This window comes from Mercenaria mercenaria, chromosome 2 (genome assembly GCF_021730395.1).
Source record: "Mercenaria mercenaria strain notata chromosome 2, MADL_Memer_1, whole genome shotgun sequence".
NCBI classification, from domain to species: Eukaryota; Metazoa; Mollusca; class Bivalvia; order Venerida; family Veneridae; genus Mercenaria; species Mercenaria mercenaria.
The window spans coordinates 114,616,668-114,632,681 of NC_069362.1; the positions used below are offsets into that span (position 1 = coordinate 114,616,668).

The 16,014-nt window shown below is 34.9% G+C and overlaps 2 protein-coding genes across 2 annotated transcripts in view; one reads left to right on the forward strand and one right to left on the reverse strand.

Annotated features, from left to right (window-relative positions):
- LOC123565002 (40S ribosomal protein S24-like) overlaps positions 1–16,014 on the reverse strand; it is a 146,029-nt gene that overhangs the window by 112,503 nt on the left and 17,512 nt on the right. The gene's annotated exons all lie outside the window — the stretch shown is intronic.
- LOC128555374 (uncharacterized) lies at positions 9,416–13,496 on the forward strand. Its single transcript, XM_053537601.1, has 2 exons — positions 9,416–10,702; positions 12,913–13,496. The coding sequence occupies exons 1-2, from the start codon at positions 9,664–9,666 to the stop codon at positions 13,212–13,214; spliced, it is 1,341 nt and encodes a 446-aa protein (XP_053393576.1). The 5' UTR covers positions 9,416–9,663; the 3' UTR covers positions 13,215–13,496.

The following is a 16,014-nucleotide window of genomic DNA, read 5'->3' on the forward strand; positions in this document are numbered from 1 at the left end:
AAACCTCATCATCGTTTTTGAAGAACTGCTAGAGTACACAATTCCTTTGACGATGGAAAAAATTTTTAAAATGGCTTAGGTGTTTTATTTCTTCTTTTTTTTATCAAGTTACAGCTTCGGATACATTTCACAAGTCTTTTAACGGCAGATACAGCCACTACACTACACATCAGTGTTAGGTTGATCTTTACATTTTGCACGTGTATTATGATATATAGATTCTATATTACAGCTCGTCACCGGTTGAAACATTTTTGACGGCAATTCACTCCCATAGTAAAAAGCGTATGAATAGGTAAATTCACGTTAAAGGATTGAGTAACTAGTGATCAGAGGAATTTCAAGCTTGCTGGATCTTGCTGCATTTTATTTTATTTCATATTAAACGTTGTATGTAACGAGTTTCAAAGTAAACATGATCTTGAAACTGTAAGTACTATGTAGTATGTACTACATGTTTACATGACTGGTAACCAATTCTATATCTCTCGCTTTCCGCGGAGAGTTTTTCAGTGTTCAAACTAATCTTAAGCCTTCATCAGGGAAGAATAACAATAAAAACAACGGACGTGACGTCGTTAAACAACGTCGCGTAAAAAGGCGGTAAAATGTATACAAAGTTTAGATCTACATTATTTACAATGTTAAATGATTTCAAAGTAACGTTTCTTTAAACGAATTTAACAAACATACCGAGTAAATTGTCGGATAATGTTTATACATAATTTCCTATACTTATTTATATAAAAAAACAGAAATAGGAAAAAACAACAATATACTCGGCATTACATATCTATATATATAGATCAATACAAATAGTTAATTGGTCAATTAATATCAAATAAAACTTTAGAATTTAAACCATATGGATAGAGCGTTTTCAGTTTATGTATCCACACTGTTTTTTTTTTTGCAGAGACGATCAATGTCATTTCTTACAATATCAATAGGCATAAAAGAAAAGTCCTTCAAGCAATGATCACGTAAATTGAAATGTGATGCAACCATTGAGGAAAAAGTAGGGTCAGTAAAACTATTAATATCAAATCGGTGACTGTTCATGCGTTTTGATACAGGTTGCTTAGTTTGTCCCACATACTGTTTGTCACATTTTTTGCAAGTAATCAAATAAATTACACATTTACTTTTACAGTTTATGTTATGATGTAAACTGTATGCTTGACCAGTCATTTGACTGGTAAATTCTGAACCTGTTTCGATATTGGTGCAATGAGAACATCGGTTACCATTACATCTCTGTGAGAGATAAAGTTTTTCACTTTGCTTATTGAACTCTGAACTTATCAAATAATCTTGTAAATTTTTCGGACGTTTATAAGCAACAACAGGTTTACAGTTCTTATAAACGGATTTAGTTGTAAAGCTTTTGGATAGGTTCAAAATATTCCAGTATTTATTAATAGTGTTACCAATACGTGGAAGAGCTGGATCATACACAATAGTAAAAGGAATTACACTATGTTTGTCCCCAACTTGAGTCTGTAAAGCTTCTTGCTGAGATATATTGACTACTTTTTGGAAGGCACGGTCTAACACATCATTTGGGTAACCTCTGTCAACGAAGAATTCACGAAGCTGTGATAATGAATGTTTGAACTTGTCATCATCTGATATTATACGTCTATAGCGTTTTGCTTGACTATACGGAATACCGTTCTTACATTGTTTGGGATGACATGATGTATAGTCCAAGTACTGATGGTTATTAGTTTCTTTCACATATATGTCAGTTTCGACACATAAATTATCTCCCTTGGATATATTAACATCTAGAAATGACAGCGACTCTTGTGAAATAGTATGCGTAAACTTTATGTCAGGATGAAAACTGTTTAACTCTCTGATAAAAAGTTGTAGTTCTTCCAAGGAATGATCCCACACCATAAAAATATCGTCCAGGAAACGCAGCCAAAGTGTCGGTTGTAGATCTCGATTTCTAAGAAAGTCTTGTTCAAATTTTCCCATAATTTTCTTATCAATATGAGGTGAATATGAAGTTCTTAACGCAATTAACATAAATTTAACGAACTAATTTTTTATTTGTCTCGGCCAGTGTTATGTAATTTTGGCGGCGTGGTCTCAGTTGACTCCGAACCACTTGTCCTACATCGATGTACGACCCCTCGTTTGCAAGCAATCATATTTGCATTAGTTTAATATTACAAATAAAAAACAGTCAGTGAGTCTGAAAACATTCAATCTCCACCTTTGAGTTAACAGTTACTTGCGGAGAACAGCTTAGTACTTACAAGTACAGAATCTAGGAACACTGGTTTGATTAATTGTCTGTCGTTACATAATTGTAATACTGTTGAAAACGACGCTAAACACAAAACAAACAATCAAAAGTAGTATAAGTAACAATTTAAAGGGTTAGGAAGTGCAAAGCTTATATTAAAAATGTTTTCCTGCACATGCTGTAAACAACAAAATAAAAAGGTCTACTTACATCTTCTCCTGGTACATTTTCATCTATCTAGATGTTTAAGACATTTGTCAAACTACCATATAAAACAAGCTGGAAGAAAGAAAATGTTTTCGAATATAAAATAAAAAGTGTTTATATCAACTTAAAATTTGAACTGCAACATCATCATATTAAAAATGATCAGAGGTCGAGGACGAATGATTTCAGACATAATGTCTTTTATCAAATCGTCACACACAAAGAACATACGCCTTTTCCGGGGATCGAACTCACCACCCCGCAATCCATAGACTAAAGCTCCCCTATTAAGCTAAGCGGGCGGGCAAATAGGATAGAAAGAAAATAGTTAGACCAGCTGAGGTAAACAGGTCAAGATAGTCACTTCGGACGCATGGAGCAATTGACATCACATTCACCCAGTTATAGGTCATATGGCGACCTTTCAGCCATTCATAATGAAATCAAACCCCAAGTGGACTTACGGGACCTAGGTAGAACCACCAACCAGCTCGATGGCTTCCTCAAATGAGAAAACTATACGTGCCAGACGAGGTTTCAAGACTCACGGCGGTGAGGGACAAGACGTCAATCCGAGTCTGCTGTTATTTTGCTTGGTTGTATTCTATGCTTGCAAAGAATCTTCTTATAGATTCTATTGTTTTAAGGCATGAGCAGGCGTCTGAGTAGAACCATAAATTTCTGTAAGCCATTTGGATGGCTTCTTGACCTGAAGAATTCTAAATCCAAAGCGAGGTTGTGAACCCACAATGTGTGGCAAGTAATTCTAAGTCAATGTCAAGTTTTGGATGGATTGGATCGGTTTTATCTTTGGTTGAGTTTTCTATATCGTCTACTAGTACTTGGGACTGAAAGAAACTATAAAGCAGTTTTGTCTTTTAGTATAAACAGTGACGAAAATGTCATAATCATTTAGTGTTCAGACTTATTGTTCCTTCTCTTAGGAACACTTAGAATTGGTAAGTCACACTTGACCGAGCAATTAATCTCGAAAACTGTTGTCATTACAACATTACAAGCTAGCCAATCAAACTCCGTGACCTTAGAAATAACAGTCAGTGAGTTTGAAAACATTCAATCTCCACCTTTGAGTTAACCACGACAGACAATTAATCAAACCAGTTAAAACAGAGATTGCAACCAAATCTTTACAAGATAATCATTCGTTATTTCTGAAGTTAAAATTATTCTTTCCTATTTGAGGCGACTCTCTGGCTGAATGCGTTCCGTGGATTACTTATTAATAAACCCGACGATAAAAATGCGGCGTGGTTGAAACATGCCAAACATTTTATTTGTCTCAAAGGTTAACTTACGTCGTTACCTTAGAATGCATGGTCAATATGTAAAAACAAACACTATTGCGAGCCTGCGCAACAAATTCACGCATCGAATGACCGTATGTCACACTCACGAGATTTAGGACAGATACTACTAAATTACAGCCATGAATTACTTGATCAATGACCACTAAGTTTGTTGTGTGCGAGGACGTAGACTGATAGCACATCAAATCACTACATTAGGATGTTAAACAGGAAAGTATAAAGCGAATATATATATATATATAAGGTAGATTTGTTTTGCCCTTGCGTCAAATCCTGGGGTTCCACACACTGATGACCAATATTTAAAAACAGAGATTGCAACCAAATCTTTACAAGATAATCATTATATATATTTATATAGATGTGCCCTAGAAGGAAATTTTGCTATGCTTTAACTTGTGTGTATGAATTGATTTAGCATCTTCCTGTAGTCTGACGTTTTAAGAATTTCATTTGTTCAAGTAATGTTTATTTTGTGTTCGTTTGACCTTGTCATATGCTCAATTATGTCGTTATGCATCCACGGAGAGCCATTTTTATTGTCCCATTGTTACCATTTTGTTTAGAATACGAAATATATCTGGTAGTACTCCCATACAATATGCTCTTAAATTATTTTTAAGAGCATATTGAAAATATGGCACTGTACTGCAAACAGTGTACCATTCAGGCATCACTTTCGGCAAACTTTACAATAAATTTGATGGTCTTTAAAAATAGTTAATACACATACCAGTACAGGGCTTAAATTTATGGCTCAAGCACAAATCTTCACCATCCAAGGTTATCTACTGGATGTAATTTTTATTACTGAAGGCCTTATTTTACTGAGTAGAGCTTCTTAATAATAAATATAAACTTTAAAAAAATATTCTAAAATACTCACAAACTACAGTAGCTGCCACAACCATGATTCTTATATCCAAAGCCATACACTTTAAATCCATTTCAAGAATATATAGTAATAATATTATTTCACAGTGACAACTACACAGAATTTGTGGCACTTATCAAGAATCTTACCTCCGCTTTTTTCCTTACACATATTGAAACAAATTTCTTCTACATAGCTTGTATCATAAAGTTCTTATTAAACAACGTAATTCTAGTAAAATTACTTTAATCATTTAACTCCTTAATTCCCCACGTGTAATTCCGTTATGAACAAAACGGTTATCCCGTTACGAATAAATGGTCAAGCACATGTGCCTACCATCAATTACACATTATCGACACGCTTTTCTGAATGACATAATCTGACCTATTTTTAACCTGTAACCCGTCTTAATTTGCTATAAATAGAACTTATAGATTCCGTAATTCGATAAAATTAATATAGGTGTGTGTGTTGCCCTCATTGATTTGCGTGACTATATGTAATGTTTTCTTTAATTACTTGTATTTGTATCATGTTTTTGTATATATACAAACTGAGAATTTGTTGAATAAACTTGAAACTTGAGAATACGCGTTTTGGATATCAATTGGATATCATCAGTGGTATTTTTCGCGTATGTCTCCGCAAAATCAAAACATCATTATTTTTCTGTTTATAGCTCAAATATGTACATCCACTTAAATATAAAGCCATTCAGTGGGAAGTCATTGTGTGTAATCTGGTAGAATTGGATTCTGCAATTATTTTTTAAATTTGAAATCACACTGATAAGTTTCTTAAATGATTTCCGTACGCCATTGTTTAAAATCATTGTATCATCTGCAAAATATATCACAGGGGATATAACTCCCTGTTCCATAAAAAATGATAAAAATTAAAATCTTTGACACGGTTCTTCAAAAAAGGAATACTGTATAAAATGCAATAAAGTTTTTTGGTATAGGGGAAAGACATTTTATTCCCTATAATGACATAATATAGAACTGTGGGTATAAACTTCATTATCAGTTTCCTTTTATTTGTTTGGAGATTGGAGATAGTTGGGTAAATGTGTTGGTGTATATGCAATCTGTTTTCGAAGCATTATAAAAAACCTTTGACAATTTTAGCGAATAAAATTTCTTAATGATTTATGGGCCACCTTAAATACATGACAAAGACTTATAATATTCCTTATTTAAATTCAGCCCGCAAATAAATTTACACAATAATAATCTTTTATTCTTTTTCACACTCAAACTGTCATTCTTCTTACAATCAAACTTTCATTCTTACTATGGAACATTTTCTTGCTGTGGTACAAGTTATGCCACCAGGACAGTCCAACAGTGTGCATAGCAGTATTGGCTTTCAACTATCTAGTAAAATTGGATTAAGTACATCTTGAAAGCTAGCTCAAAATAAGGAGAACTGAAACAAACGGCATGGACGACGTCTATGGCAAGCCAATTGTCCAATAATTACGTGAACCCCGGTTCACGGTCGAAAAACTAGGATTAACGATCGATAAACTAGGTTTTCCGAACGTAAAACTAGGTTTTTCAAATACTAACCTATTTTCGAGTGAAAACATCAGATACCGGGCGCAAACCATAGTTTACGCTCGTGAACCCATGTTTACGTTCGATAAACTAGGTTTCTCCATTGAACTATGAATTGCGGGGAAAGGGGAATTTCGGTCGTTATCCTATGTTTACGACCGTAAACTTAGGTTTACGAACGTGAACCTACGTTTACGAGCGTGAACTATGGTTTACGATGTTATGCTATGTTTTCGCTCGAAAAAATAGGTTAGTATTTGAAAAACCTGGTTTTACGTTTGAAAAACCTGGTTTTACGTTTGAAAAACCTGGTTTTATCGAACGTAAACCTAAGTTCACGCTCGTAAACCAAAGTTCACGTTCGTAAACATAGGTTCACGCTCGAAAATATAGGTTCAGGTCCGTAAACTATGGTTCACGGTCGTAAACATAGGTTCACGTCCGTAAACATAGGTTCATGGCCGTAAACCCATGTTCACGCCCGAAATTCATTGTTGATTCTATAATCCTAATATATCGACCGTAAACCATGGTTTACGTTTGATAAACTAGGTTTCTCGATTGAACTATGAGTTTCGGTCGTTATCCTATGTTTACGATCGTTATCCTATGTTTACGCTCGTAAACCCCGGTTCACGCTCGTAAACCATAGTTTACGAACGTGAAGCCTATGTTTACGACCGTGAACTGGGATTTACAATCGTGGTCCTACATTTACGAGCGTGAACTATGGTTCACGGCGTTATCCTATGCTTTCGCTCGAAAATATAGGTTAGTATTCAAAAAACCTAGTTTTACGTTCGAAAAACCTAGTTTATCGATCGTTAATCCTAGTTTTTCGACCGTGAACTAGGGTTCACGTAATTATTGGACAATTGGCTTGCCATAGACGTCTGTTTTGAGAAGTCGACGCTTTCAATTTCAGGGAAATTCTACAGCGATTGAATTGTAAATTGTGATCACCAAAAACAAAATTCAAGAAACTCGCTGGCAAAATTGAAACTAGATGTTGGACATATACAGTTGATGATTTACAATACAACTCATATAATCATGTTAAAATTGCATTATGTTTGGGTACTGTCTTGAAAGATAGTCGATTGCAGTTCTAAAAGGTTTGAAAATAGTTTATTGCGACGGTAGGTAATATTTACAAGAAGGTTCCTCGTTAAATATACAACATTTGTAGAAATTGTATAATTGTAACTTCATGTTAATTACAAAGTGCAAGATATGAGAAGATACACGTCAAAAGCATTTTAATTATTCGAATTATAGAAGTTTATATAATTTGGATACTGTCAGAAGTTAATGTGTCTCCCAGATGGCGGTTGGATGAACGTTGTTCTTTTTTTATAAAAGTGATTTCTGGTTTAAATGAACGACAACATTAAAACAAATATGTATAGGAATGACTTCTTAATAATACAGATTATTTATGTTTTGGCCTTTCGAAGTTTCCGTGTAAAATTCTATTGATAACCAAAAAGTACATTTTTGTTGATTCAAATCTTTTTTATCATTTTTTCTTTTTTTCATTTAACCAGAAACCATCGCCTGTAGAAATAGACTGACTTTTCCTTTTCAACGTGAAATCTACGAACAGTTGCACCGGGTAAATATCATAAAGTATAAATAGTACGGTCTATATCACATACTAGAGAATAGCGTTTTATCTGTATATGAACTGATACTGACGTTGAACCTTATAAATTCCATAGTTGGAGACATTTACATTTTTAGCACTAATAAAGAAGAATATGCGTTGATAACATTTCTCAAGAACTACGTTTTTTGCTTGCACAATTTAGGATCACCAAGTTTGCTTTCTCTAGCATATCTAACAAGCAGTATCCTACTGTTTAAGGTACCTCAAAATTGGCAGCTCTCAACGTGAGATTTCCATGTAATAAAAAAGTTTGACATATTAAATGAGAAACATTGTAATGTTGCTACAGATAATTTAAATGATATAATCGTGAGCAAATTTTATTATAATTAAGATTTTTTTGCTTTTTTGACATATCACGGTCCATTTCAGTGCCATGCCTTATAAGATAGAGACTTTTCGCAAAGTTGTGTGCATTTTTCATTTTATCTTCGTCGTACGCATGTACGGATCCGTTGTAGATTAATTGTCCTAGCATAAATATTTTCATTCCACTTATCTTTAGAACATGATTAACAATATTGCAAAACCCGTTTATGGACATGTAATATGTAGCTTCATGTTATTTGCAAAAATAGTAAATAAAACTGCGAAAAAGCGCAATATTTGAGGGGATACGCGTCAAAAACGTTTAATGGTTCATGCAATTTCAATACTGTCAGAGGGTCAAGTTTATCCCAGATGGCGCTTTCATGACAATAGTTCTTCTGAAAAAAATATGGGTTTACTGTTTTATATGAACGATCAATGGAAGGGGCCTCTACCTAAATACCCCACCCATCTCCTGTAAAATGTATATGTAACTGCAGAATGGTATTTCAATGTTACTGAGTACAATGTACTAATAGTATCAATGAGATGAAATACAATCATAACTCACTCTTAGATAATTATTGATTTATCTCCCTGTTTTTGCACTAAATTTTAGTTTTAAATTACATTTAAGGATCTGCATTAAATTTTACATAACTCAATATCTCTTGTTTAATAGGTTCCTGCAGAATTAAACAAATAACCATTACTAATAACAACTTATCAAATAGTTGGTGTACAACATGTAACATTAACTCAACACTATTAGACAACATCAAAAAAATGACCTTTTGAACGATTTGACGAAGTTCCAAAAATCTCCATAAACTCTTGTTCCGTTACGGACATTTGTGGGATTTGCATTTATTCCGAGACTTAGATGAAAAGCAGACATGTCGTGCTAAATCCAAGCATTTTCAAATATTTAGAACTTGAAGTGCTGAAAATTGACTCTTCATTAGCCAAAAAAAAGTTTAGACGGGGTGACTCCAGCGCGTGGCCCCTCACTATCGACCAATGCAAATGCGAGTTTAGCTCGTTCACTTTCATTTTCTTTACTTTCGGAAAAAGCTGAATGTCGTCTGACGTCACAATCTGTGTTTTCAAAAAATGTATGTATTCCTGGCGAGATTGTATAAACATGTGCCCGTCGTCCTAAGGATATAACCACAGCGCTAAATAGGGCGAAGAGGTGCTTTTATAGTGGGGTTGTGTTGATTACTAGTTACTTCAGATTTCCTTTATGAAAACATTTGCATTTTAAATTTACGCTTATTTCACATAAAATGACGAAACGACGCCTTTTGAGCATTAATTCACGTATTAAATTCGGATATTTACAAGTCTGGTCGATTATAATTGTAGCAAAGAGTTTACAACATTATCAGTTTAAGAGGGACATCGCAGTACTTAAGATAAATCTATGAAAATATAATTACACTATCACAATGGACAAGAAGCTCGGGCTTATTCTCCTCCTTCTCGTTGGCGCTGATGCCCTATTGTTTACCGTGATATCAGACGTTGAAGAAGTTGTTTCGTTTGCATTAGATGTGTATAATTTCTTTGACGGACCAAAACAGACGACGAGCTCCGTGAACTACGACAAAATAGTTAAAACTATTTCAGAGCGGATTGAGATGTCTACGGAAAAAATTACTTTCAAAGTGGAGCTTGAAGCTCACCTGACAGAACTGCGTACTGCATCGTACGCAATACAACAGCTTCTAAAGGATATGGAACATATTGCAAAAACAAACAACGAAACGAAAAGACAAATATATAAAACAAGATTCCATCAAGATTTTGAGAGAAAGAAAAGTGACATTTATACAATAAAGTCACTACTAACATTTACAACTGACGTGTCCGGAATATCGAACACTCTATTATCTCTTATTGTGGAAGGATTTGATTGCGGAATGTCGAGCATTGAACACTTTCAAACATACTACATGACGTTGGTCTCAAACGCAGTGGCACTGGATATGTTGAATGAAAAACTGAGTGACAATGATCTGCACGATGATGCCTTGAAAGAATGGCAGGCCGCGGCCGCAACATTGTTTCATAAATTCCAACAGGAAAAAGATTATTGCAAGTCTAAATTCATGGATCTTGTAAAATCAGATTTTGATCAGATTGAACATGGCAAAGAGCTTTTCAGTAATAACCAACAAAGGTATTCTTATACGACCAATGATGTTCTATTTCTTACCGGAAGTTACTGTGCAAGAAGCTTAAAGAAATATGATCCAGTATTGAAGAAAACCATTGACAATGATTTAATATATGCAATATTTCAGAGTGAAGAACTTAACGTAGCACTTGATAAAGAACTATTCAAAAAGCTTGTTTTCAAGACCAAATTTGATGACTGTATAAAAGACACCGGCGATGTGATAAATATGTTTGATCTTCTTGGGTACGATTTAGTGGTGTCAGTTATGTTCCCCGAGGGCCAGGCAGAAATCTTTCAGGATAAGGGTAAATACAAAGGTTTTTAATGATGTTAAAAGATTTACAAACAACTTTTGAAAGAAAGGTTAATGAATGAATAAATGAATGAATGACGTATGTTTCACGCGTTATAACATCTGCAGAATCCCAAAGAATTTGACTGGTGCCTCAGCCCTGTAGGGCGAAGTTACAAACGTATCCCGAGAGAATTTGTAGACGTTAAAGCTTGAGAACAAAAACATGTATTAACACTATTTGAGCGTAAAACGTATAAAAACTGGAAGAATGAATATATTGTCCAGCAACGTTATTAATTAAAAGAGAATATGGGTGAACGTCAGCGTTGACGTTATTTATTTTTGAATTATGAGTTATAGTGCAGTAATTCGTTGATGCTTTTCCACGGAACGCACTTATGTCAAAAGATGTGTTAACATCGCGTCAGCGCCATTTTCTCTTTGATAACACACTTTTACTATTGTTTTAAACACTAGTAGGAGCAACTGTTTTATGCTAGAATGGATTAAAATAATATAATATTACGATTACTTGGGCCACCGATGAATATAAAATTTTGTTAATATTTACAGAAAGTTTAAAACCTAATTGCGTTTTTGCATTGCTCGTATACTCACTTGTACAAAATGTTGCCGTTCAACCTGAAAAGAAACTGTACATATAAAATTTGACGGACCTTTTTTTGTCACACGGCCAGGGAGCATTATTTAGTATTCATACAACTAAAACAAATAAAGGACATTTAATTTGATATATGCATTTAATCAAGGATACATCAAAGATTGTACAGAAACAATAGCAACAGTTGCATTATATACCGAACGGCTCTCTTAGTAATTATATCCGAGTAGAATAATTGCAAATCTGTCAAGATAAACGAAAATTCGAACAGTTCCTCGCGACATACTAGGCTGGGGGATATTTGACGTTGTCCGTCCGTCCGTCTGGAGCCATATATAGGAAGTGGTTTAGAATATTTAAATAAAACTTCATATACATCATCACTACATGTTCACCACTATAGGGAAATACTCAAGTTTCAGTCAGATTGCCCAAGTAACACCAGAGTTATGGCCCTTTGTAGTTTCTAGTGTTAACTATATAGGGTACTATAAGTAAAGCAATTTCTGCTTCATGACTTATTCTAACACGACCAGCAAATTACCTACATACATGTAGAGTAAAATCTATCACGGGTTATTCTGCAATAAACCACTCACTTACAATGACGTCGTCCGATCCAGGTGCGTAGCACGGTCGTAAAAAGTAGTTAGTAATACCATTTCTTTTAACACTGTTGCTACTAGTATGTCGTGTTAGAATCGAAATAACAAGTTCCCAAGTGTGATTTATCGTAGAATAACCCGAGTGTTTCGTTCTTATGCGAAACAATATATCACTCAGGCCTACGGCCTTCGTGATATATTCTTACGCATAAGAACTCAAAACTCGGGTTATTCTACGATAAACCACGTTTGGGAACTTATTATTTCTTAATGATACATTAAACCTAGAACTATGAAACTTAAATTTATTTAGATCACGATAATGTGGTAGTGCACACTCAATTTCGTCAGGATTTAGAGATATTGCCCTTTCATTGTTTAAAACTCCACATATTTGTACATTACAAAATTACCAATTGGTAGAATTTTATTAAACTTCTTTCAATTTTTCCATGAACATTTATTATCAACATGCGAAGTTGTGTACCCACATCCAGTCATCCCACTGCCCTGGTCACATCCCATCCCCATCCCCACCCCACAAACATTTTTTTTTTTCATTTTTTTCTTTTTAAACTGTTTTTTTTTTTCTTTTTTTCTTAAACCTTAAACCAAATGAATATTTATCAACATGCAAAATTGTAATCTCCCTCCACTTCGATCCTCCGCCCAATCACCCCCACCACACTGATCATGCACCCCCTACCCCAACCCAACATTTTTTTTTTTTTTCATTAAAATTTATTATCAACACGTAGATATCTAAAGTTTTGTTTCCTCATCCGGTGTGGTTATTTTGGCAATAGGGGTTAAACACAAAATAAAGAACGGAATATTAATATTTTACTAAAATGGATTACCACAGCTATCGTTAGCAAAAGCATTAGCAAGATTTTCTGTGCGCATTTTGCAGCTATTCATATCACAATGCCAAGTCAAAAGATCAGAAAATGTGTATCTATAACTTACGTTTTTTGTTTTTTTTTGTTATAGATTCATCGTCAAAATCGATAACCACTTCAAAATACACGACTATAGTTTACCTACGAGTACAACAGCACCGCGTCAACGGTACACTCACAGCAAAGGACTTTGATGTAGATTTTTATGTGGCCCCTGTACCGGCCGAAGAACCATTTAAACTGCTTGGACTGGAGATCTGGAAACTGGGTGTTATTGGAGGCTCAGTTCTTGTGTTTTTTATTGCAGTCGTTGTGCTTTGTATATGTTATTGTCGCCGTCGTCGTCGTCGTCGTCGCCATTCTTCTCCTTCTCCGTCTTTTATACTCTATTAGCTGAATAATATGCTTATATTAAAGACACTAGCCAGAAGATGGATCAGTACCTTTGGAACTGATTAGAGTGATTGTTAGTATCAAACTTTGTTGTTATTAATCATTTATGACCATGGAATACTGGAAGTAGTTGGTGCTAATGATACTGCTTTCGTGTTGCTTTTTTATCGATTTTATACATCAATATTTCTTCTTCTTTTTTTTTGCTATCGATATATTAACAGAATGTATAATGCACTAAACATAACAGTCGTAATTAAAGGTAATATGTTGGAAACTGGATCAATAATTTAGTCAATTTTATTTTACACTGCTTGAAAAAAAAACCCACAAAATTGTAACCAGTTGTTAATTGCAGTTTAGTGTTGCATATGTTTACTCGCGAACCTCAAGAGAGACCTACAGGTGATTGTTGTGTTGAATAATAAATTATCAAGAGTGATATGTTTACATTTATAACCGAACGACGGATGTGAATAAGCAGTCATTTGCACATAACATACGCGTATATTATTACAAATAAAAGTCACGTTGTCTGAAAAAGCATACGTCATCCACCTCTGATTCATGTGGAGAAGTTAGCCGTTACTAGCGGAAAACAGGTTAATACTTGTACAGAATCCTGGAACACTTGTTTGGTTAACATTCTATCGTTACATAAATTGAAATACTGTTGAAAAACGGCGCTAAACACAAAACAAACAATCAAAAGTATTATATATAAGTAACAACCTAAAGGATTAGGAAGCACTAAACCTATTTTGAAACTCTCTCCTTACACACGGTAACAGCAAAATAAAAAAAATCAAAGTACATGTTCCCTTTGTACTTTTTCATTTATCAAGACATTTGTCAAACTATTATATAAAATAAGCTGGAAAGAGGAAAATGCTTCCGAATATAAAAGTAAAAATATCAACTTAAATTTGAACTGTCACATCACCATATTTTAAAAAGATAGAACATAATAGATGTTTGTTTGTTTGTTTTGGGTTTAACGCCGTTTTTCAACATTGTTTCAGTTTTGATTGATTTAACCATATATTGCTCATATATACATGTATGCAAGTAGATTTCACTTATGTAACGGCGGGCAGTTAACCTAACCTTTGTTCCTGGATTCTGTACCAGTACAAATATGTACTCTGCAAGAAACTGCCAACATCCCCACATGGATCAGAGGTGGAGGACGAATAATTTCAGACACAATGTCTTTTATCAAATCGTCACGAAGACCACACGCCTCATCGCCCGGTGATCGAACTCAGGACCCGCAATCCGTAGATCTACGCTCCCCTTATTGAGCTAAGTTGGCGGGCTAACAGAATAGAAAGAAGGTGAGTAGGACGAGCTGAGAAAAACAAGTCAAGATAGTCACTTCAGACGCGTGGAGCTTTTAAAATTTTATCCACCAAATTATAGGTCATATGGTGACCTTTCAGCCTGTCGTAATGGAAATATTTCAGGTATGGACTGGCACCTAGGTAGAGCAACCAGCCTTCTGTAAGTCTGCTGGATGGCTTCTTCAAATGAAACAACTATATGTCCAAGCGAGATTTCAAACCCACAAAGCTGAGGGACAAGAGGTGTTGCGCTTTCCATTACCTCTCATGAACAAACTCAATCAAACCGAGTCTGCTATTATTTTGCTTGCTTGTATTTTTCCAAATCATCTCACAAAAACGTATTGTTCTAAAGCATGGACGGGCAGCTGGATAGAGTCACTGACCTACTGTAAGTCAGCTGGATGGCTTCTTGACCTGAAGAATTCTACACCCATGCAAATCGAGTAGTGTCATTATCATTTAGTGTTCTGACTTTAGTTCTGTTGACATGAATTGATTTAGCATCTACCTGCAGTCGGATGTTGCAAGAATTTCATTTTGAGGTACGTCGGATAACTTTTGTGCAAGTTATGCTTTTGGATTAATTATTTGTAGTTTTATTTCTTATTTGACGGTAAGTGTTCAAGTGATGTTTGTTGGCCTTGTCATATGCTCTCTTATGTCGCCATGCATCAACAGAGGATCTAATTGTCCGACTGTTACCACTTTGTTTAGAACATGCGTTTTGGATATGAATATGATCAGTGATATTTTTCGCGTTTTTATCAATATTATCACTAGGCAGGCAGTTAGTGGAGTCTGCTTCTTGTCTAAGACTTGGTTTAATTTCCACATTGAGCGCTTGGACGTATTTTAGTGAGATTTTGACTTTTTGAGCAATTGAGACAGCAGTAAACGGGACCCCTCGCTTGCCGTGCACAACTCTTTTATGTGACGAAGCCATCAGCAGACTGGCTTTCGGAAGGTCTATGATTCTACCCAAGTGCCCGTCTGTTGCTGAAATAATGCTCAAAGGGGAATCAGCGTATTTCCCTATCCACTAAAAGCTAAAAGGTTGACATGTGACATGCATTTGTGTTGGTGTGGCTTAAATCTCCGCAAAAAACAAAACCAATTACTAGTATTATTTTTCTGTTTATAGCTCATGGATGTACAGCCAATAAAATATTATGCCATTCAGTGCGAAGTCATTAAGATATGTACAGTACTCTGGTAGAATGGGACTCCTAAAATATTCTTAAAATTACAATTGCACTATAAAGTTTCTCAAATGATCTTCGATCCCCATTATTTAGATAATGTCACAGTGGATATAACTCCCTGTTCCATAAAACTGCAAAATCTTTGGCAAGGAATGCTGCATAAAATGCAGTGCAACTTTTGGGTATAGGGGTTAGCTTCAAGTCTTCTGCAAAGAATGTTGATAAGTTGTACATCTTATTGCCTTTAATGAC